Source organism: Harpia harpyja, chromosome 2 (genome assembly GCF_026419915.1).
Source record: "Harpia harpyja isolate bHarHar1 chromosome 2, bHarHar1 primary haplotype, whole genome shotgun sequence".
Lineage (NCBI taxonomy): Eukaryota > Metazoa > Chordata > Aves > Accipitriformes > Accipitridae > Harpia > Harpia harpyja.
This window is the reverse complement of record NC_068941.1, coordinates 38,720,144-38,745,971: the sequence shown is the minus strand read 5'-3', so window position 1 is coordinate 38,745,971 and position 25,828 is coordinate 38,720,144. Positions and strand designations below refer to the sequence as shown.

The 25,828-nt window shown below is 39.0% G+C and overlaps 1 protein-coding gene across 1 annotated transcript in view; it reads right to left on the bottom strand.

Moving 5' to 3' along the window:
• Positions 1-25,828, bottom strand: part of SNCA (synuclein alpha) — a 72,158-nt gene that overhangs the window by 29,462 nt on the left and 16,868 nt on the right. Inside the window, exon 4 of the mRNA XM_052776442.1 lies at positions 25,641-25,786. Within this exon, the coding sequence (XP_052632402.1) occupies positions 25,641-25,786 (146 nt within the window). The remainder of the gene's footprint in view (positions 1-25,640; positions 25,787-25,828) is intronic.

Genomic DNA, 25,828 nt, shown 5'->3' with positions numbered 1-25,828 from the left:
GAGATGCTGTCCAATGTTTTCCCCACTGTGACCATAGTGAACAAAGCTTCTGTCTGACCTGTCCTAAATTGTAGTTGTGTGGTTACGTACTTGGAGTCCCCAGACTCTCTGACAATTCTGTACAACATTTGTTTTGAACACAACAGAATTGTATCTTTCTCAAAGGCTCAAACAAATGAAACCAATGGCCTTATTTCCTTTTCCCCAAAGCAGCAATAATTTCAGTGCTGCATTGTAGCTGGTGGAACAGTATGTCTTAGAAATTAAACAGCAAGAAATAGCATTCCCAACAACATACTGCATAATGCAAGACTGAGAGTTACTATGTTATTCACGAGTCTTTACATACTGTACTCATCTATTCACATAGTACTGAATCCTCCTTTTTAGAAAAGGCTCCTACATGCGCCATGCTAACAAAGATGACATTTACAAGTTTTACCATGAGCCTTTTTTCTCCTCAACTAATTTTGTCATGGTAGGAGTATGTCACTTATTTATGGCACGCATTTGGGTGGAGTGTGGGGTTTTAATCACCGGCTTGAGGAATTTTTGTTGTTGGACTTTTTGGCCAAGCCTATGTTCATTTAAGAGTGGTTCAGAATTAGTAACACTGAGAAGCCCAATTGGAGGCACTTTAGAAATACCTATTTTAAGGCACTTCTAATTAATCTTAAATTAGACACCCTGAAGTTAGAATCCTAATTATGGGTCACTCAACAATTGCCTTGGACAGTGTCCTAATTTTTAATGCTAAAATGACATCACTTATTTTATTGCTGCTGAGAACAAAGCAAAGTAATTAGTTGGTGCTCTTTAAAATACAACAGGACAACCAGCAATTTAAGTTTCCTTTACCTGGAAATAGTCAAAATTGTAGAGTTATCTGCAAATAAAGCTTTGCTGAATTGCTTTCTCCACTGCCAAGGATAGGCTCCCATTGCACAGAGAGTAAGAGGTTGATGGGAGAGAACTGCATCATTAAAAAGCTAAAATGGGTATGTTATTCCACTTTCTCAAGCAAACACTGCTTCTCTTCTTTCATAGCCTTAGAGAGAACGTAAGAACACCACATTTGAAGGCAACCTTCCCTCCAGTTGCTTCAGAGGAGGGAGTAAAATAACCAGAACAAGCCTATGTAAAAAAACTACAAAAACCACAAAACCAAAAAATAAAATGAAAAACACCTAGAAGTGAAATATCATGTTTTTTTGAAAGTCTAGTTACCTCCCTACCAAATTTTCTATTGAATACTTGACCAGATCTTCAGGTGGTCTAATATAAGCGTCAGTGAAAGTCAACCAACAACCACAGAGAGTCACAAGGTACTCTGGCACTTCATGGACAAAAAATTAGACATCTAGGGTGGGGATTTGAGAACCACACCACACAGGCCCCAAAGACGCTCTCACAGAACAGATCAGTAAGTCTCCCACTGACTGCACTGGAAAGAGATGTAGGCCAACATTACACACAGCTGAAAATCCTGGGCCTGGAGGGAAACAGAATCACAAGCAACAAAACACAAGAGCAAATCTTGTCTGACAAGATTACTTCTTTTGCAGAGAATTGCAAAATCAGTGGATTAAGGGGGCACGGTGGAATTAATATAGTTAGATTTTAATGAAGCAGCTGATGTTGTACCTCAAATTCTTAATTAAAAAATTAATTCAAACTGATTTGAATAAAAACAAGGCCTTTTGTATTAAAACTGAAAGGCTGAAAAGAAAGAATACTGAAAATTGACAGTGTTTCAGTTTGAAGGAAGATGCCTCATTGGTTACTAAACGGATTTTTTTTTTTTTTTTAAACATCTTCCTTAAAGATCTGTGACAGAAAAGACAGTGTACTAGTCACAAATTTAGAAGTGGTAATGCAGTGGAAGGAATTCTGAATACTGGCAGCAGAACAGGAACACAAAAATCTAGAAACTGAACCTCAAGCACAAAACTTCCAGAATTTATCCCGGAAGCCCTATCTGTATTTGTTCACGAGCCTAAAGTTTCACTTAAAAAAAAAAAAAAAACTATTTCTATCAGGAAATTTTGAAAACATGAGTCAAGTGTAACTGTTACATACACGTGTGCTCAAAACTACAGAAAGACCCAAATGACAGCTCAGAGATGTCACCTCTCCCCTTCACTTCTGGCTGTTAAGTCTGAAACTGAATGACAACAGTTTAAAGGTCTGCACAATTAACTATCTCAGTAAGTCTCCTACAAAAGAAGCATCCAGCTAATGCCCATACATACCCACAATGGCAGATTCCCTTTCCCACCAAAATTTCCAACATCAGCTGTGATGATGCTCTCCATAGAAAGACACTGCTTAGTCTTAAATTTTTTTTTAAATAAGCGGATGTCCAAATTATTGCACCAGAACATTCCTGAGACAGTAGCAGTTGCATGCAATTTGTCTGGGACTAAGTGGTATGGATTTTTTTTTTAATTTTAAATAAAGTATAAAATAACTTAAGGCTTATCATGTAGAAATAGCCAATATGAATTTCTCTCTCAACGGTGCATAGGAAAGAGAAATTTGAAGACAGTGTCTTTACAACACCTATTTTATAAAGTATCCAGGAGAAGCTGCAGTAACATTAATCCATCACAAAATATTCCAGAAGACTTGTACAAACACAATTCTTATAACCATTTCAATTGCATTCACCATTCCTTTTATTTACATTCTATTATCATACATATGAAAAGCCACTACAAATATGCATGCACTAATGTATTTGCCAGAGTATTTGCACAGTCCCTTCAAAAAGGCTTTGTGAGCTTGGAAGACTTTCTATCCAAGAGCAGGAACATTACGCACAATCAGTGACCAAATGCAGAGTACAAATAACAAATTGCAAATAACAGATAGAGCAATCAATAGGCTGGAACAGCCAAATAATTTTGAATAATGGGCAAATTCATGGAAATTGAAATCTGTTCACACATCATTTGTGGACAGAACAGCTGAAATTTCTTTTCTGCATAACAAAGTCTCGAAATAAGCATGAGAAAATGTATTATAGGAAAAAGATGGCTACTAGGACCAAGATAGATAATTTTTTTTTCAGTTCCTTATAATCATTCAGTCTATGACAACAAAAACACAGCTCCACTGAATGAGTTAGTTACATAAAAATGTAGGATTTCCCCTTCTCTCTCATTTTATTACAACGTGAATATTTTTCAGGAAGTGCAAATAAAAACAGAAACCCAGTTAACATCAAAAAATATCAGGATGAAGAGCAACTGAAAGAGCTCAGATCTGATATTTTTTTGATCACCAACTTGACCTTTACCTGCTAAACAGCACAGAGATGATAAGGAATGATAGGTCAGCTGTCTTCACAGATGAAAACTGAAGGACATCAAATAAAATCAGCAGTGCCATGATCAAAACCTTACCATAGGATATTGTGGCTGCAGAGGGTTATATGAATTCAAATAATCACTGGACAAGTTGAGGGGTATCATAGGAAACATAGCACCTTTCATACAGCCTACTGGCACCTTTGAGTTAGGAAGTCCCCCAATTGCAAATCCTTGCTGGTAAGGGGAGAATATTGTGGAGTAAGACCATACCACGCATGTCCTGCATCTTTGAGATGAGATTCCCATGCCACACCAACGTTTATAGCTCTTCTTAGGTTCTTATATCTGATGCATTTATGAGCAAAGGGACTAAAACACCTAATGCTAATTTCCAAGGAGGGGGAGGATGGATAGTTGTTGTAGCACCTACTCATGCCCCTAGGAAATCAATGGGACTCCTTAAAGATGAAGAAGTTTTCTCTCAGTCAGTAGGCACCAGGAAGGGAAAAAAGAAAGTGGCCAGGGACGGCTCCCTTATACAACGCAATGTGTTCAAAACAGCTTACACATGCAGAAGGGAAAGTACAAGAACTCAGAATGTGTCAAAGGTCACTTCTGTCCACGGTGGATATGAAAAGAGATATGATAACTGTAAAAGCCATAAGGCTGTTAATCATCTCCACCATGTGATTGATTCCAGTATGTTGGTGGGAAGTTCTCAAGAAGGTAGAGACTGCTTCAGCTGTTATTTTTCCTGATACTTACCATATCTCATTGAAGGTGAATATCCCTGCAAATATTCATACTATTCATTCACTTGAGAGTGAATAATCCTGTAGATAAATGTCCTTAAGCGCTTTTCTTTTTTTTTTTTACTGTAAGATCAATGTCTACTCAAGCTAATGGCAACTGAAATCACAAATAGCGCCACTATCAAGTAAGAAAAATACCCTTGCTGGGGGTAGAGAAGTTACAGAACACTCATCCCTTTTTTTTTTGTTTTGCCTTTGTTTCAAAATTCTCCCCTTTTGCCCCTGAGGAGGAAAATTATTTCTGTCTTTAATACTGAATGCTCACTGCTGTCATTCCCAGGAATTACTTGGGTGTTTATAATCAGGAATTGAATCATTTGCTCTTCTACAGCAACAGGATGGTGTTGCCTGCTGAGTATGAAACATGTCTCATGTTATAAAACATCATTCTAGACAGAGGGATTTCTCAGCCTGCTATCACATCCCCAGTTGAATATACCTTCACTCTGACCTCGTTCACCCCAGGGGAAAAAAAAAGCAAACCAAAACCAAAAAACCCACAACAGCAGCTACACAGAATAGTTTCCAGACAGACAAACTACAGCTGTTATTCTTATACATTCATTTTTAGACATTTTGGACCTGAGAAACAAATAAGGCTATGGCAATACGTTAACTGAAGTTCCAGCCATTTGAGTCTGATTTGACTCAAACAGAACTTAACAAACATTTCCTTTTAATTCAGCAGACAACATAGAAGACCAAGCCCCATTTTTTTCCTTCCCAAATCCACAAAGATATTAAAACCATAAGAGACTTCAAACATCTCAGTGATGGTTGTAATTTCAAGAAGCACAATGAACAATTTAAATCTACATTGCAAACCTGGCCCAATGCTGAACACTCTGAAGCAGCAATACCAAAAGATGCAGCTCTGAGTCTGAACAACTCAACTCAATGTCACATTTGAATTTCATGCTAGTCCGTGAGACTCCCCCTTGCCTTTGCATTAGAAGCTTTTAAATAGAAACGTTGTTCAAAGAGATTGCTACCAAGCTTTGTTTTCTTGTTACTGTAAGAAATTTAATCTTTAAAAAGCTGAAGACAAACAGTCATCACCCAAATAAAATTTTAATTAGTTTAAATTTAAGAGGACAAGCGATTCATCAGGGTTGGTCTGTTCTTTACTAGACAGATGGCATCAAGATTTCTTTCAGTGTTCAGAAACTGTTGACAGCACAGTTTCTAAAATGCTTTAGGAGTGCTGACAAATTTTAACAAGTGTAGATAGTGGCTGGTAAAGCCCTGGGGGATGTTCCAATAAGCCGTATAAACACTACCTGTAGCTGCCTAAATCGATACTGAGGCAGTGAATCTATCCTTACATACATGTCTATGTTTGGCAGACAATTGGCCAGTTCAGGTTCCCACCTCTGACATCAACATTACTAATTGGACTAATTAATGTAGCTTATATTCTTCTGCCTCCCAAAGAGCAAGAGAAATCCAAGCTTCCTGCCTCGCATTTCCAACAGACTAGAAGCATCTGTTCTGAAGATGAAAAGTGACATTTAGCTTTTAAGTTCTTTGAAATAATCTGCATGCTCTTAGAGTGTAAGGACTAATGATTTTTGTCAGTTTAAATGTTTGAGGACCCTATTCTAGTGAGCTACGTTTCTGTTGCATATTTTTCTTGGATAAAATACAAAAAACTCCCAAAGCAAAAGAGCAGTACACCTACAAAGCCTGGAGAACTGTATTCCTCTGTCCATCCAAACTACACTCTTCAGGATACAGTGCGACTTCAGACAACAGCACAGGACTCTTCACCCAAAGACTGCTAAAAACCATGTTGTGTTTTACTTAAAAGCTTTTACGTCAGTTCACACTAGGTTTGAGGGAAGCCCTGTGAGTGCTTAGAAGACAATCCCTTGTGATTGGGGAATGTGGTTTTGGTGGGTCTGGTCCAGGATTAGAGGTACAGAAAGAGAAGTATCAACACATCAGCTTCAGGCCAACACTGGCCTGTGTGCATCCCCCCCTCAATGCAACCCATTAAGGCACAAGGCATCCTCCTCCCCAGCCATGCAAGAGGTAGTGATTTATTCTCCACAAGGATTGGTCTCGAAGCTAATACAGTCAATGCTGAGAGACTGACTAGGACTCATGATGCTCGCTATCTTCTAAAATAGACTAGGACCATACAAATCCAGTTGTTTCTACAGCATCTATATCTATCTATCATGTCTGGACTGAGCAAAACGAGTCACATAGGAGCTCAGCGTTGCCACTTCACACTGTCTGAATATGTACTTTTTAACTGTATCTTTAAATACTAACTGGCACTGAACACTTAATTCAGTTTCCCATCTCCTTTCTCAAACAGACATCTATATGTGGCACTTGAGCCAATCTTGTCTGAATAATGTGATACAGAAGAAAGACATTGTCAAGAAAAACATGCACAGAATGGTACTTCTGTCTCATGCTACTGCATATGTGTTCTGGTAGGAAACACTTCAAATACAGCCCAAGTACTAAGATAACACTTAAATCACAAGGATGAAAGAATTAGTATGCATTAGAAGGTACAGCAAAAATAAGCAAGGCAAAATTCTTCCTCTGAAATTAAAAGTGTAATCACTTTGCTGCAAAATTTCACACACATCTCACTGATATTTTAATAGCTGCAGGTCTATTCTTCTGAAATATCCCCTTTCCTTCTAGTGATGGACATGCAGTGATGGACATGAAGGACAAAGACTACAATATAGGGTGTGCTACTATTCTGTCCTCATAAAATAACTGCTTGAGAACCTAAAGATCACCAGCCTTGTGATTGCTCTATCTGGTATCAGATCAAAAACTCTACTCACTTTGCAATAATTGTCTGCTTCTCTGGCAGTCTGAAGAAGACTCTAATAACTTATTGTATTCCAGAGAATATGGCAGTGAAGACCCAAACTGCTTGGATTGGGAAAGGAGGAAGGAGGAGGGAAAAGCAGGGGCGGAGGGGGGGGAAGACAGGATAGTTCTAAATTATTATTACTTACTACAGAGTTAAAAAGTCTGCGTACAGGGTAGGAAATATGCTGGTCTTTTGTAAGGGAAAGCAAGTTAAAAGGCAGTATATGCCATGACTGATCATGGCACATACAATAGACTAAATGCATATCGATACAATAGTACTCCAGGAAATCAAACACATGACAGTCTGGATGATCTGTCCAACAGCACAACTCACACCTGTGCTATTTTTTTTTTTTTTACTGTGAAGCACTTCTGTGCAATGCTTGACCAATCATTATTTTGTATATTCACAGCTGAAGAACCATCCAGTATCCCTCTGACAAGAACATCCTGCTCCCTGGCTTTTTTACTTCTTAATCTTTTTACTAATATCACAATTATATTAGTACTGATGATCAAGAAGTGGAATAGAGTATTCAGTAAGAAATCTGGCCATGCACCAAATTATCTCAGATGTTCAGTCTCCACACAGTCTTGAAAAACAAAACTGTTTATATGGCATAATTAAGTACTCAAAGTCCAGAACAATCTTCAACAGGAAGAAGAATAGAAAGCAAACACCAAGTAAATGGAACACAAATTTTTCTGTTAAGTAGGTTTGACTGACAATATCATCCCTTCCTGTCTTGCCCCATCCTTCCTTGCTGTACTCATCCTCAAAGAGTGTCAGTCCATGCTGAGGTGGCTGAGAAAAGCGAGACAAAAACTTACTGTCAAAGGAAGTAAGAAAACTCAATTGCTGCCTTTGCCCAGCTGCCACCAACCCTCTTGTCCCTAATAAATTCTAGTTTCTATAAAATCTTGCCAAACTACAAGATATACCGGGTTGATCAAAGAAACAATGTTACAAAATAGGACAGTTGACATGCTCAAAACAGCCCTTCTTCATGCAGACAAAGACACATATCAAATGGGATCAAGGGATGAATTTAACAGCCCCCAACACTGTTCTTGCATAGCCAGAATATGATGTTATTTGCTGCTCTGTACTATTTGAATCTTATCCACCTATTTCTTGATTTCTCTGGAATGGAGCACCTGCCCAGATGACTAATGCTGACTCCCCCACTAAAGTAGAGACGACAACCCTCAAGATGCTATGCAAGAACAATACAAAGAACAAAGAACAAAATATTTTCATGTCACATTTTAAAGCCAGAAAAATTACACACCCCATTTATTTCCACTCTCTAGAAACTTGTTTCTAATCATTATTCAATAATGCCTGGTGGCAAAACTCTCTTTTTTTTGTTTGTTTGTCAAGGACAATTACTATAATTTCTTTCTTATATACAACTTTACCATATGACGGTCGAGATTATTAACAAAAATTCGAACACTGCAGCATGCATTGCTCCAACAGTAAAAGCTAAGCAGAAATGAGTCACAACTGTTCTGAAGACAGAGTCCAAAAAAAACCTGGTAAAAACTCTGTATGGAAATATCAAATATCCCAAGGACTGATTTTGCTGAACGAAACTATGCACTCCTTGTAGCCAGTCTACTTAGATGACTGAGAAAGCACACGATTAATCAGAACAACTACAAAACTGTGTACTAGCATTGCTAAATGCTCTAGTTGCACGTCACCAGTTACATACATACCTGCATATGTAGTTTAGATTATTTTATGTTATCAATATGCCCATTCACTTCTGCGTGTTTTTCCTGCAATAACCTGTCAAATGCTGAAATTCTTCCTTATTTTTTGAGTAGCCCCATGGACCACAGTTCAGTTCACCTGCTCACCAAAGCACTACTGAGTGGCTGAAGAATAGAAGAGTCTTACCCTTGATGCACTTCTAGTATTAACATTAATGTATTAAAGCAATTAAGCCTGTCTAGCACTCCCGGACAAAGATGATCATGAGAAGCACGCACTCAAGTGAACAATTCTTTCTCATGCACACCCCACTGGCAAATGTGTGTCCCAAGTCTTCCCAACGCTAGTCCACAGAGCATGCAAGTGCTGGACTCTGGTCTCCTGCCCTTTGATTTTGGAACTGAAGCAGGCTGTGCTTCTCGAGAGCCACAGTTCAATTCATCAGCCAAAAGAGGAGCTTCTTGGTCAGGCTCCCTCACTCCTAAGCTTCTGTAGCTTCCGAAATTTTGTTAGCTACTCACTCCAGAATAAGTGAGGAAACTTCATGCAATGCTTCATTGTGAGAAAGATAGCTCCTCTGATGCAAAGATAAACAGGATTTCTGCACTTCTTTGCCCCCACCCTCAAATCAGTCTCAAATGGTGGCACATGCAGAATGACATTTTGTCAAAGCGCCATGTATTCTTCTAACAAAGAGAGCTAGTGATCAACAGATAGTTGGGCGTTTTGAAAGACGGGCCACAATGTCTGGGGATGAGCCAGACAAAGTCCTTCCTCCCCTCCAGAAGAGATTTAAAAAAACCAAAACAATCCAATGCAACTCAGATACCACAATCTGAAATTACATGACAGTCTTACAATAAGGGACGTTACAGATGACATACTGTAACACAGTAAAGCTCTTCATTAACATACTACGTACAGTAGCTTGAAACACAGTCATGATTTTAACAGCTACATTGAAGTGATTTTTGCAAGCAGTGGACAGTTCATGTCAAAACAAAAATTACAAATTATTACAAGTTTTCTTCCTTCTGAAAAATCTTTAGTAAATGCTATGACAGGTATGTTTTTCTCCCTGAATGCCAGATATGCTCAGCTAAATGTAAAGAAAAGCCCAAAAGTCAACATGAGATCTTATTTCTCTTGGACCATCACTATATTTAATAAAGATGTTTCTAGCCAAACTACATCTTCTACTTCATCTTTCTCCGGCATAGCCACTCTGGATAAAAATCACGTACCTGTTTACACCTGGGCAAGCAAGGTAGCCTTCGATAGATTTAAATAACTGAAACTGAGCATTAGGGTAATAAAAAAACCTAGTTTGACTTGTATGTTGATGATTTGTAAGAAAAGCAGGAAAGCATCAGTCCAGTTCTGATCTCCTACCAGTCTACCTGGGAGGTCAGGCGCAGGAAGTGGTTACAGCTGTGGTATACACGCAACACTCTTGAAACAGTAAAAATAGATAAGAGGAGAGACAACATTTAGAAGGAAATTTTTACACTGTTGAAATTGTTGGCATTTCCTTTGAGTGTCAGCATTGTGCCCAACAACGGACAGTCACTCCCCTTGCCATCCTGGTGAAGGGCAGATTAGTGTCCACCAATACAAGGTGGTCATCTTTACTTCCTCAGGATGGCTACAGAGATCATGACAACGGAGCAGGGAAGATAATGGCACAATATGATGTTGCACTAGACTGATGAAATAGCTGGTCAAACACTATGCACCCCATGCAAACCAAAAGGATAGTTCTCCTCCACAGGACACAAGAGTGTTTGCAAGAGACTGCCTAAGGCCCAGTATGAACAGATTTTAACTCACTGGAAATTTTAGAAGGTATTCAGATTTTTTTAAACTTAGATAATTAATAAACACATACAAGATGTGTAGCTGTAGATTTTTCTTAAACTCATTAATCTTTGAAAATTACTTTTCTCCTTCCTTCATGCTTACAAACCCATTCAAATACCAGATCCGCAGAATCTGACTCAGTTGAACCCAAGATAACACTTTCTTTCTCCTTGGGGTAAGGGGTACTAATTAGGTGAGCTAGTGACATGTCAGCAACACAGAATCTAGCAACACTTAGGCTGATGTGATGGTTTGCACACAGCTCAAAATATGCTTCAGACATTGAAGGGTGGGACAGGAAAGCAGCAGAAGAGGACATGACACGATGGACACTGTACAAGTCCTTTCAGATAAATCAAAGTCTTCAGCTGAATCTGTGTCCCTGAAAAACAAACACTCAAAAGCCCTGCTTTTTTAAATGAAATCAGAACATGCAAAAACTCCAGTTTTAAGTGTTAGGATGTGATATTCAAAAGCAGTCAACACTGATCAAGTTCTGCTCCAATAAGTCTCCTGGCATTTATCAATGGGATCAGCATTAGGACTGATGCAGAGCGGTTATAAAAAAGAATCTGAAATGTAATCTCTTCCTTCCATAGGATTAATGTTCATGACTGATGTTTGCCAAAAAGGCAAAACATCAGGCTGAAATATTCAAGTTCCAGGGCAGCTAGACTTCAGAGCCACTATTTTGCTGGCAAAAAATGAGCAGCTGGGTGTAAGAGAAAGGTAGAATCCATTGCACATCCCGTATCATAGGCTGAGCCGTTTTTCTTCCCTGTTCCCAGCAGCCGAGGAGCAGAAGCAGAGATTTCTGGAAGGGGAGTTCTGTGCCAGCATCCCATACCCCAAGAAAACAGGGTTAAGAGGTTGCCTCATGGTGCTTGAATGTTAGGGGAATAAAAGAGCTGCCTTCTCTGATGCATGGCGACTCTTCCCGCACCGCCCCCCCCCAAGTTCCCTGACCATCAGACCTCCTCTACCCAGCCTTTCCATCCTTCCTGAACCCAACTCATTCCCACCATCTGCTTTGTTGCCACAAAATAGACTTCTGCTAGCTAGAGGATGCAGAGAAAAACCTCAGAGCATTTCAGAGGAGATATCAATACTAGGTAAAAGAGAAACCTGTTGTTGCATGTCCTAGAACAGCAACACGTGCTTCTAGATATAGAACTACTTGCCTTCTGCCTCTTCTTCCCCCAAAGGATAGTTTGGTAGTAAACCTTCCCTTACTACAAGATAAAACAGATACAGGGTGGCAGAGGTACTAAGAAGCATATGACCATGAACGCCAAGCCCTGCCTAGAGAGTTACACTAAATGCTGTTGAGCAGACTTGCTCACATTCACCTAAATGATTCAGGTACTTTCAAAACAAAGGAAGAGCTTGCTTTCTCTCTCTCAAAAAAAAAAAAAAAAGGTAAAAGAAAATAAAAAAAAATAATCAGTGTTTAAAAACCTAAAGACTTGAAACATTATCATTCCACAGACAACTCTGACCAGGTCCTAATCCTCTGTGCATCTTCATCCTGAAATCAAGAGAGCCTTTGACAGAGCATCCACAGCTATGATCAGTCTTTGGCTAACTTTGCATAAGATTTCTAAAACAGGAACAGATCCTGACATGGGATGAACGTTTACGAATTGTACACACAACACTTGACATAAGGGTAATTTTCTTTCTGATTTCTCCCTGTAACAATAAAGAGCATTGTGGAACCGATCAAGGTGTTTAATATAGTGGTAGCACAAATTTCAGAGCTGCAGGGAGAAGCAGTGACAGAGTTAAAGAGAAAACTTTATCTACCAACTTTGTAATCCATCTGAAATAACACAGTTTCGTACTTGGCTTTGTAACAATTAGCACAAAGAATACACTACCAGGCTAACAAGGTTTACCAGCAGAAACAAGGTGTGTCAGCAGCCTTCAACAGCATTTTGTCAAAGGATGCTGCCAGGTTGGGTTTAGCACCATCTGTCCTAGTCAAAACAGTTACCTTTTTCTCCAGTCAACTTTAAACCCAAGATGCACAAACAAAACCTGAAGCAACTGAATGTCCTTACCAGTCTGTAGAACATGCTAACTTGGAGATGACACCTTGACCAGCTACACTCATCCATTTTATTTCAAGTATGACCAATAGTTCTCCCTGTTCTTTTCTCATAGCCTGCATACCAAGATGAATCGCTAAGCCTGATTCTTCTTCAGGAGGCCAGCAAAGGCTTCTGGTTAGTTGCTTCCCTTCCCATTATGTACAACACAAAATCTAGAGGTGTAAAACTGAGCTAAGGAACAAAGAATAGGAAAAGATAAACGAACAAATCCACTGCCCTCTTCTTAACTGTCATCAAGGCGATTATTCCACTCCAAATAGATTGCAAAGCAAGGCCTAAGGTTTGCTTTTTAAACCAGTTTCATTACTTCTCCCAGGCCCCCCTATTTCTCAGTTTGCACAACAGCAGGCTTTTACAGCAGTCCAACCAGCCACGTTATAAATCATACAGCTGAAATGAAGCTCAGGGACAAATCTGCAGAGAGAACTAAGACTTAAAAACCCCATCTCATAGATGCATAGATGGTGTGTAGGAGGTGGAAAGAAGCACTGCTAAATCTGTTACCTTTGCTGTGAATGATGAGCACACCACCCCTTCCAAAAATAGACTATGAAGGAAACATTATGCTGATGACCGTGAAAAGCAAGTTCACTACTCCAGTTTTGACAGCAGGTCAGCTGTATGCGAACACATGCCCAATTCAAAGCTACTAGAATAGCTATTAATTACGTTTTAAAAAAGTAAACACATTAAATTTATTTGAAATAATAATGTTTGAAAAAAATTCATCCTCATTTCAAGAAGCTGTTTATAAATTCCAAGCAAACAAAAGGAAACAACTGACATAAACAAAGCTCCTAGTAGAAGTTTCCATCTTTCACCTGTTGGTCTGACAACCCTGTGCTACACTCTATCACAACAGCCATTACTACTCCCTCCTACCCTCACCCTTTAAATTTCTGCTATGCAAATATATGCTCATAACGGGGCAGTACATAGCTCTGTCTCCATGCTGTGGACAAGGAAGAGTGTTTAACTGCTAAATGCATTGGTCCGGCACAGTCAATCACAGCAAATGCACTTCAGACAAATTTCTAAGATCATGGTAGGGATGAGGAGCGGTGGGGGTGGGGGAGAAATCTTTCTTCCATCTGAGGATCCGTGAGAAACACATTCATATTTACATCACCTTTTCAGTGACTTTTCTCTTGACCTGTTAGAATAGTTTTCTCCAGAGAGGGAAACTAATTCAGCCTCCAGCTCCATTTGATCTCTGATCTTTCTCTACAAAATAATTTACATACAGTATGTCTATCTGAACTCCGTCAGTTATATCTTGAGGGATTTGTAAGATGAAATATCGCATGCATAAAATTAAAAGCGACCCATTAAAACCGATGCTGCTAGGAGTCTGAGAAGAAGCATTTATTCAGATCAACTACACAAAGCATTAGCTAAGTCAGACAGAGGTTAAACAAGCATCTTAGAGTGCAGTTCTTACATGGCCAAGATGTGCTCGGTGTTAAGTAATGAACTAAAGTGTTTGATGCCACAGTGTAATGTTATTATTTTTAATTGCCGTAAGTATATTCATTAGGTAAAGCGTGTTTCATGTGCACATTATCGTCTATAAGCTGCATTTGGGACATAAATTCTACCAAACTGGCCAGTGACTGCATACATGCTTAGAATTAAACCACACATTTCAACACCTTTAAAGTATTAACTGATTATAAATTATTAGCTTAATTAATTATAAATACTCCACATTAGAAGCAATCAAAAGCTCATAGTCAGTTCTTAATACTAGAACTGCTAACAGGTTTTACAGCTTCCAGCCTCCTTCCTAAAGGCTCACACAAAATTAAAAGAAGCTCCAAGTCTTAAAAGTGTTCTCTACCCTAGCTCAGTTGCCCTTGTAATTTCCTTCCCCAAGCATATTTTGCATTTCTAGCTGTAAAAATAATTTTCTTTAGATGTGATAGTTTGTTTCAACCACTGGCATCTTCTCTTCTTCAGCTTGAATGGACACTCCCTGTTAGAAATACTGTCTCTACAGATAAGAACACATTTCTTATGAGTGACCCTCTCATGACACCTTAATTGAATTTTTCACACCACTCCAGGGCAATGCGTGTCTGTTTAGACCAGAGTGCACCCTTTGGAATCTAAAATCATCACAAGGAATTAGTAAGAAAAAAAAAACCCCACATACTTCTTTACATATAATAGCACATGAAGAAAGGATTACATTTCACAATGAAAAGGTGTAGCAAAGGTCAGACAAAAAAAGCCTAGAGCCTTTGCTTCGTCCCACAGCCCCAGAGAAGAAATACAGGTGGCTGACATAATACTGGCAGGGTATCAGCTGCTCTAGGTGATGCCCCTTCCACGCAGGATGGAGTGGGAGGTGGGACAGAGGGATTAAGCAGCTTCAAAGGCACAAATCCTGGTTTACGTGCTTCTGAAGAAGTGCAGTTACAGACTGCTCCTCTTTCTGTTTGTAGCTAACCTACTAAGCAGGGCAAAAAAAGTTCTTTATTGGCTGTGTCTCCTCATCTTGAGCTTCATTTTGACTTTTCTGACCCAAGCCTGGCAAACCTCCTGGGCATGTGCTAACAAAGCATGAGCAAACAGCTCTGAAAGCTAACACCAAAAGCTTGGAGGGCAATCAATATGTCCAATACATTTCAGAATCAGGTTCTCTGCCTGCTTCACTCTTGCAAAAAGCATGGTTTTTTAGAAGACAACTTTAGCAGCTTGCACCTCCAGTTTCCTCACAGGGAGTATTTTGCATTAGACAAGCCACTGGCAAAAAAGGGTTTGCAATCTAAATTTTCAGATGTATTTGAGACATTCGATGTAGCTTTCTCCAGTAGCAAACTGCAGTCTCCAGATATATCACGGAAGCTTTTGAAACACTTTGAGACAAGTACTTAAAACCTGAAAAATTATTGTTAAGAATCCTTACACAGGCCACTTAACTTTCTCTAAGGGACAGATTTAACACAGCTGAAAGCAGGTAAGAGCCAGACAGTTTAATGACAGTTTACTGTAGGAAAGATGGGTCATCTCTTCTCCTTCATTATGTGCTAGCAGCTTTGAAGAAGTCCCAGACATCCACAGACTATGTACAAGCTTTTATTTATTAACCCACAGATTCTTTAGGAAGTTCTATCGGTGGTAAAAATAGCCACCAAAATAACGTGTATCATATGCTACTGGTATTTGCTGATAATCACTAGTCCTCACATAAACTTCCTTTCCACTAATAGTACTAATAATTACGTAATCCTAATAAAAGCATTCTGCCTTCTTTCTTTCTTCCTCCTTCTCCTTAACCTACAGGTGGGGTTTATTTGTTTATGTTTTTTTAGGAGACGACATTGGATTGATATTCTGAAACTATAGATTAATCTATTTCTCCACAGAGACGTGTTTCCTGCACACTTCAGTCCCAAATCATTTTGAAGTTTATACAACCCTCACCACCACACCAATCCAGGACTTCAGTTTGGCACTCATACCTATTAAGCATCCCACTGCAGTGCTTTGCTGAATAGAGACTGGCAGACATAAACACACATTGCGGTGCTTTGCCAAAATGTCACTCCAGTACCATAAACTTTCATTGCCAGCTAAAAAAAACCCCTCCAGCTGCAATGTTTGGCTTTTACAATATCAGCAAATGGCATCAGCTATCATCACAAATCCTCTGAAGATAATGACTTCCAGATAGGCACTGAATGAATCACATTTAAGCTCCTTACCTTCCAAGGCTTACACGCTTCCTCTTGGCCAGCAGAGGAAAGAAACACTTAAACATGGCAGAAGATGCTAAGGAGACCATTACTGTAACCCAGTAATGTTTGCAAGCTTATAAAACCTGTACCTTAAGTTGCACGAAAATGCTCCTATTAAGTTTGCCCAACTATCATGGGTTACATAAAATTACTTCCCATCTGAAAGAGGAGAATCTTTCACACAACAGTGGGCAAGAACAGGAATAGTTGGCATGAATATGAATCATCCCCAAATGAACTTAAACATATTCCTCTCAGCAAGCAGCACCTTCTTGAATATTTGACATGGGACTGGCAACTACTTAGAACAGGAAAAAAAAACCCAAACCATTTCTGTGGGTACTGCATGAAATCCCACAGATGGATGCATAGGAAAGACTGGGACACTGAAACAGAACCGGTCCCACGTTAGCCTGGGAAACTTGCATAATGCAATGGCCATATACACGCAGGGGAGACAAACACAGCAGTCTGGAACGTGCTACAGGGGCATATCAGGTTAGTTAGAAAGGAAATTGGAGATGGAGGATGTAAGAGGTGGAAGGGAGACCAGAGTAAATAACACAAGAGGGAGGAAAAAAAGCATAGCCTGCAGACAAGCAAACCCTTATAATAAATGCAAAAGTCAGTCTTCTGGTAAAAGGATGGGGAGTGTCTTTTGCTTCTCCCTCACAAGTTAAAGAAAAAGAAATGAAAAGTTGTGTTCTGCTATCTCTGACATATGAACAATTCCTAGTGGAGAATGTGTTCACCCTTCTATCAGCTAGCAAACAATTCCTGTTCTTTGAGATTAAGGGAGATAGGCACATTCAGTTTAAGGATGGGGGTACTTTATTTCTCCAGGGTCAAAGCTATATCTGTGGTTGAGCAATTGCTAGAAAACAAAAAGCAGTATGATGCCACCCCAAAGCTCCTCAACTTAATTCCTCCACAGGCAATTAGGAATACATTATGGTCAGAAGTAGTGAAGGCAGCAGGTAGACCCGGAACATTAGTCTGCACTAAAATGTTATCTCACAGCATGAAAGCCATTAGGAAAGCAGGAAAACTCATGAGACCTTTACATTAAACTCATATTTGTTCCCGAATTAATGAAGAGCAATAACCTCCAGGATATTTAGATAATACCACACATGTTTTCTTCCCTTGTGACTCAACTCAAGTTCTGCTCGAGTCACAGATGGCAATGCATGGAAATGCTTTGACACAGAGAACATGGTCTTCCTTTAAATACTGCTCTTTTGCCCTCTGAGAAAAAATACTAACAACGTGCCCCAGTGCAGGAAAGGCATGTTCTCTGCTAACCAGGAAGGGCAAGCACAGGTTGCAATTCAAAATCCTCTCAGCACTTCAACACTCTCTTCAACAAACACAGAAACTCTAGCACTCTTACCTGGAGTCATCCATCTGTTTTTTCCCTGAGGACTGTTATTTTCTGTGCATATTCATCTCTGTCTTGCCTGGCCTAATTTTAAACATTTCAAATGGTGGTATTCAGACTGAAATAAAATTAAGCTACTCATGTCCAGAAGTGCTACCAGAATGTGCACATACCTGCCGAGCAGGAAGCAACAGGTAAGATCTTATCATAAAGCAAAAGAAAGGTAGAAGAAAAACATGGGATTTCCTTGCTGGCTTTGTGACTTCTGTAGCCTTCCTATTTATCAACCTGTTCTCTGTGGGCATCATTAGCACATTTTACCAAATAAAATTGCTTGTAAACATCAGAGTCTGCTTCAAGCACTCTGTACTGTTCTTTACAGTGCCATTATGCAGTATCAACATATACCAAGCTACATACGATGGGCTTGCCTATGTGGAAACATCAAAGGAAAACAGAACTGTATTAATGTAATTACATTAAGTGGCCTCAACTGTAATTGTTGAATTTATTTTGGAAAAAAATTACAAATCATTGAATGAAAGCCACTTGCATTCCAACACAGAGCATTCATACAGGATCGTAATGCAATTTGACAAGTCTGCTGACATTCATACCTCTGTACAATCTAGATGATTCCTGAGCTTTCCCATCCAAAAAATATGTGCACTGTCATGAGGGGGAGATTTGACTGTGTATGTAAAGCAGATTCAAAACCTTAATATTGCCTGCCTATGGGTGCCTTATTATTTATAATAAATCAGTTTCCTGTTTCAAGAATATGGATTAGCTTTACAGAATTGATGTTACAGATGTTTTAATACAATACACCATCATTAATTCTGCGACCAGTAAGAAAGGCCCTACCAAAATAAATCCGTCCAGCTATGCTACAATCAAAGAGATATGTCAGTTCACCGACAGTCCTACTTCCTTCATTAATTCAAAGAAACAGCTAACAAATGCTTTCTCTTAAGAAGGGTCTTCATGATTCAGCTCCTGAGCAATGTGGATCCCCTAACGGGGAACCTCTCTCCTCATTCTTCCATTCTCAATCCATCTACATACATTAAAAAAGGAAGCATTGCTAATTGTTGCTAAACATCCGTTCTGTTCTGCAGCAGTCACTCATACATTATGCATAGATAAAGAAATAGAACAGTAAGGGAAAAAGTAAAACCTATCTCAAACTATGTGCTCTTCACGCGTTATGATTTAAATAGGAACATGAAAGCAAGTATTGTCTGCTTGATGTTTAGTTGTGACAACCTGAGCAGGCCTTCTCCTATACATCAGCTAAAACACTTTGGCTTCCTTGAGGAAGATTTACTGTCTGCTAGTTATCCTACCAGAAACCACAGTATGCAAGCTTTCCAAACCACTGCTGTAATTGCTCCTACAAACCAAGCAAGAGTGTCACATCAGAACTGCAGTTGGACTCACCCTGAACAACCAAAAATCCCACCCCTCTGCACTGCACCGCAAGGTGGAACTGGCATGGCTCAGCTCAAGTGTAGAGGGTTAGACCTCTGGCTGCTTAGCAGACTTGCTAGGGATTACATATATTTAATCAGAAACTTACCCATTCTCTACTGTGACCTTATATTAGAGCCATAAATGGCAAGAAGTAGTTGAGGGGGGCAATTAGATGTTGCTGCACCCTGGCAGCCTGCTTGCTCTACAGTGTCTGCAGGAAAGTTATCAACTCCAGAAGTTAATTGGGTGGAGGCTATTTCTGCATTTGCCACACTAAAATCTTATTAAAGTTTCTTTGCTTAATTCAAGGCTTGACTTTCTCCTCATAATAACTTCAAGGGGAGATGAATAAACCTGCTTATTGCAACAAAAGAACAATGGTTTAAGTCTCATGTAACTTGCACTTACTGTCCTGCTTTTCATTTGGGTCTATTAGCCTTTTGGGACACCAGCTGCCTAAAAGCATAAAATGTAATGGAAAGGTGGAAAAACTCCCTAACACCCTTTCTGAAGAAGTAAATTGTGTATGTCTGCTCAGTAGCTTTTCCTTTGTGTTTCTGAGCGAAGTTTTTCAAGATTAATCAACTCACCTACGGACTGGAAGGAAGATGGGCAACAGTGATCCTTTAACAAGCCAAGCACTCTGTAGAGTATACTGAGTGTGAAGATGGTCAGAAAACTAGGAGACATTCATATTCTATCAAAATGCATGGTTCCACCTAAACCAAAATTTTGCCATGATTAGACCTATTTCTGGAACCTTATTTACAAAAAAGTGCATTAAAAAAATCAGTTTTTAAAAAGTTTCAAGAATTTTCCGTAGCATGTCAGTATTATGGCACAGTAGGAAATAAAATATGCAAAATATATCTCAAAGAGATAAAGAGACAAAATGAGAAAATGCCTGTTTGAGCTTTTTCAAGCACTAAGCAAGGCATTTATCTCATATGCAGGTAGCGAGGGGGCTACTAAAACAGTGATGGAGACTTTAATGTTAGGCATTTAAACTTCAGGGACTGCTACCCAAGATAACTTTGGTAAAAGCCAAATGTCAATCCCAAGTTTCTACTTATTTCCACATAGGATTTCTACAGAAGGGTTTCTAAACAGATCTCTGCATTTTTTAAATGCAAGATGTAAAGTGCAATAAATAAAGATTTCATATTCAGCTTTTTTTCTTTTTAAACTACAGGTGGTAATTAACACTTTTTTGGGAACACTTGGGAATCTTAGTTTGCAAAAAGACAGAACAGAAATCTCTGAAAGATGAGATATTGCTTGCATTTCAAAATGGGCTTTTAATAAAGTAGAAAGGAAACCTCCATTCTGCCACCGAAAAAGAGACGAATCTTCAGAGGCACTTACAGGATTTGCATCCCTTCTCCCAGAAAGATTGCCCAAATGAACAAATAATAGCTGGCTGGAGTACACTGTGATGCTTGGTATCTTAATCAAAGCTAAGTTGCTCCCATTTCATCAAAATTAAAAGGTGTTTCATGATGTCTTTATTCTCAGCAGTGCACAATGTCTCGTGGTGCTTCTGTGTAAAAAGGAGGAAAAATGCTCCTACATATTGGTATATTTGATTATGGTGATTCCCCAGTGTGGATTCATCCTGGCCCTAAGTGATGTAAAAATGGAAAAATTCAGTTGTTCATAAGACTAGCTATTCTGACCAAGGAAAGTAATAATACAAGAAATACTCTATACCTGTGGGTTCCACTGCATTGAATATTTATGTGAGGACAGTGTTTGGCTTCTAACAAGTCCCAGGAAATACAGGCTGGGATGAGGGGGAAGAAGATATGGCAAAGTTACCATTGCTTTCATTCTTCTAAATTATTTTTCATGTTAAATGCAATTAACAAGGCCTTTTAGTCAAATAGTATTTTCTATGGAAAAAAATGCCTAATGCCTAAACTGACAGTCTTCCCACTTACGGTCGTCTTTTCCCTGAAAGCTTGGTAATTAAGCCAACGAGTTATATTATCTGCTCTGTAAGTATATTGTCTATCTATATGTTATCTGCTACTGTAATTTTATGTTTGTGTTTACAGTGCTGTTTACTGTAAATGTTAAGTTAAGAGACACTCTAGAAAGAAAAAGGATTTAGCACATATAGATACCAAACACAATCCATATAGATCATATGGATCCTGAACACGATAAGGACAAGGCCTGCTACTCTATTTACTTTAGTAAGATCTACAGCACAGAAAATCTAACTATGTATTTGCATGGTACTCAAAGTACCTTGAGGTTTCAGCTTGACTGGGGATTTTAGTGCTAGAACAGTATAAATAAAATTATTCACTATAGAAATCACAGAACTTACCAACAGATTTATTCTTGAGATGCTAGAGAACCAAATGATGTGAATTTAGTGAGGTTAAGAACCTCAATTAGTTAATTACCTATCTGAAAACAATAAACTTTATAATCCACATTTTGTTCTCAGGCAATATTATACACTAGATATTCACTAACTAGTAGCCCTCCATACTATCTGGATCTATACGCTCATACTAAGCTGAAAATAGAATATTCAGAGGATATCACAGCTTTCTTAATTTAGGAAAAAAACATGTTCATTTCTACAGTAAATGTAATTATCATTAATCTTCCTTTTTTTTTTTACTCAATTAATATAGAAGCACACTCACACTGTACACAGAAATAAAACATGCACAGGCACAGAATAAATTTAAAGCAAATGTTTTATCTGTATAACCCAGTATTTCAGTTTATAACCCAGTATTTCAGTTTATTGTCTTCTCTTAACACAGAGAAGAAAGCATGAAAAAGAAAAGCAACTTCTTTTCTGCTTCCAGGAAGAGTCCCAGTGATTACAAATAACAGCATTATTATGGGCAGATTTTAAAATTAGGCCCAAATTTAACTAGTTTATAAAGAGTTAATCCATTTTCAATAGGCTCTATGCTAAATGCTAATGTGCATTAGAAATAATTTTTGAGTAGATGCATGCTGGCAATGCATGAAAGAACTTTTGGAATCTAAATAATCTTAAGAATTGTTTTGTCATTTATTAAAATGCTACTTGCAGCATGTTAACCCTTTTAAAATGAATACAAGCTTCCTAGCTGCCACTACCCTTGCTGTGTTAAGCAGTGAGTTTCTGCCAAAGCGTAAATCCCCCAGGGCAGTCCTCAGATGGGCACTATCAAGTCAGCTCTGTCACTCACTCGTCTCAGCTGTCACTTTGCACTGCCTGCTTACACCAGCTACAGGGTGGGTAAGTGACAGTGTGGTGTGACAGCAGCCCTCCAGCCTGGCCTCAGTTGGATGGTTAAACCTGTTCTTCAGGGTCCAAAGCACACCAGCATTAAAGGCTGCACTAGGCAACCTTGAACAAACTTATTGAGAAAGCATTGTGCCAAGAATCTGCTTCGTATTTCCTTTGCATGAATATTGTTGTGTCCACAGGTAAAGAAACGCTACAACTGTTTTCAATGAGTTGAAAGTCAAAACCAGACTTCCATCAAGGCACAAGAAAAATGCCAGTCACCACGCAAGACTACAGGCTTTCACACAAGCGAGCAGATCACTAGTAGCAGATCCCAGCAATGACCATTAGTTTAGATGGGCTTCCAGACACGTTTTGAGGCAGCTCATACGTATTTCACAGTCCCTGATCCTGTAATTGATGGCAAAGAAGCAAACTCCTCCAGTTGGATGGAGGCTGAGTTTATAGCAGTTCACAGAATAGTTCAGGTTGGAAGGGATCTCAGGATGTCACTGTTTTCTATGTTCAGTTGGAGGATTGGGACTCGATTATGTGGGTCCGTGTGAACTGGAAGAAAACATTTGTCACAAGCTTAGAAGCCAACTAAAATAACAGATTATTGGCTAATGCCTTTTAGTCTTCTGTGGAAAAACAGCCTGTAATCATGCTTCTATCCACTTTTAATGGATATGCTTCATTTGCAATTCCCTGTCAAATTCCATTACTTGCTTACACTGTGTAAGCAGGGTAAGTGTTCATCTTGCACATGGGATATACAGCCATTTGCTTTAGGACAATCCCAAATAGATGTCCATAGGAAGAATAATCTGCCAAAGGCACTGCTAGCCCTACTTAAGCACAAGGAATGAATTTGCTAGTTGTGGTCTCTTATTCCCAGTTTAGAGTAGACTAAAGATATCACAGCCTTAAGAGACATAACCTTCTAGAGATAAAATACACAAAGTTACATTGATATTTCGATTATATACCTGGTTGGCACCTTCTCTTATTTCACCGAGACCCACCCTGTTTCCTACAAGGGACCTGTGTCCTACTGGTATTCTGAATGCCCGTGCCTGGTCCCCACCCAACTGTCAGTTTACCTGGAAAGTCCAAGAAAAATCAATCTTGTGTACCTCCGAACCGCACAGAAATGCAGAAATACTAGGCTGTAGAATATCTTTACATGATTGAATTTTGATGTTAACATTTTCGAAATGGCTACTTATCCCTTGCAAAACCAGTAGGAGACAGAGAGGCAGAGCAGCCTGCTAAGAGCTGTAGATACTAATCAGCTAGATGGCCATACTGCATGGATGACTGAGAATCTCATTCTAAAAATACCAGTATCAAGAAGCAAATGAATGGTTTTGCGTATCTAAAGAACAAAGCACCAGTTCAGAGTAATGATGTTATTTATAGGGCTATGGGATAATATGCGTGTACGTTATGGATGTCCTTTAATTTCACAGATGTGATTTTATTCTGTTACAGCCATCATGACTCATATTAAGCTTTAAAATATACAGAACAGAATTAAATGAAAGTCAGCAGAGATTTGCTTCATACTCTATAATTACAAGGATCTATTTTTTTAATCTTAATATATATATATATATTAGGTACGGTCAATACTAAAGTAGGTAATTGCGTGTTACGGCAATGATGATCCTTATGACACTGAGTTTGAAGATCTACAAACAGAAAAAAATATTCTCAGTGTAAAACTACAAAAGAGCTTTAGCAGAAACTAAGGGTATAGACTACTGTGGCCATGCCATACTCGTGTAACCCCTGGCAGTTCATTAGATACTCAATTTTGCAAATCTTCAACACAGCTTTTACAAAGGACCATGGCCACATCAAAAGCAACATTTTACTTATAGCTGAGCAAAAAAGGACTAAAAAGCCCCCCAGGAAAAATGCTCTGAAAGAGAATAAAACTGCTTGTGAGATGTTTTCAAGACCAATCCACCACAGTGGAGTGAATGCCTACCACAAAGTAATACCCCTTTTTTTCCCCCCCAAACTAAAGCACCAATAGGATTTGTCAGACAGACAGGAATTCACTTCAATAACAGATAATGATAAAGAAGAGTTTTTAAGGATTCAATTTTAACAGCTCCTCTGGACACTAATTGGAAATAAGATACACCACAGAACTTCTTCATGCTAAATCCACGAGACACCCATATTTTTGTGCAAATACTAATATTCTTCATAATCCTATTTTTTTCTAACACTTAAATGTTCATACAGAAAACAGCACAAAAGGATGTATTTGTCTCTTCTGGGTTATTTTTGTCTCCAAACAACAATATACACATTTTAAAGCGTCATTCCCACCAGCTACTTGGGGTCACTTTTTACCCAGTGTAAGTGGAAGTATATAACTGCAGTGTATCAGCAACAAAAATGTAGTAGCGCTTAGTATTATGCAAATACTTAATGCTTACCTTGGTGCTGGAATAAAAATATCTACAGAGTGTTTTATAGCATGAGCTAGAGCAAATTTAATCTGAAGAGTTCAGAACAGTTTGGAGGCATTTTTGAGTTTGTGTCACTATATTAATGGAAGACAGTGACTCTATAGCTAGATCTAGACTTCAGATGCCATGTATGTAACCACTTAGTGGATTGGTACACAAACCCTTCTGCTCTTCATCTGCAAAGGATACAAATTGTGCTGTTAAACCTGAGATTTGCTGCTTGACCTTTCAGCTCTAGCAGGTTGCTTTTCAATCCTGAGTTATTTGGAAAAAAGTTATCTTCCCATTCAACTGTACAGCAACCCTACAGCTGCTGGCCCCCAACTAGAGGCTGCCAAGTTCAGAATCAGCACTAGATCACACTTCCAACCGTGATGCAAACTTGCTAAGACTTTTCAGAATAGTAAAGTTCCATGCCCAATCCTACTCCAGTTCCCAAATCCTGGAAGTCACTCAAAATACAAGCTATAAACAGCAGACATTTTCTTTACTGGTAATTTGTTTAGCATAACACAAATCATCCTGCATTCATACCACTGGCAGACACAAAAGAAAACACTCCATCTGCCCCTCAGTTCAGGGAGGCCATTCATCGTTCACTTCTTCACCTGGAAAAGACTGTAAATAAACAAACCTGTTTGGCCAACTGATCCTTCTTCACCAAGCCAGTGGCTGCAGCAATGTTCCCTGCTCCTTCCACTGTCTTCTGGGCCACCGCCGTCACTCCTGTCACCACAGCTCCCCCAACATTAGACACTTGCTCTTTGGTCTTCTCAGCCACTGAGGAGAAGCAGAAGATGGAAAAACACGTTACAGCTGTGG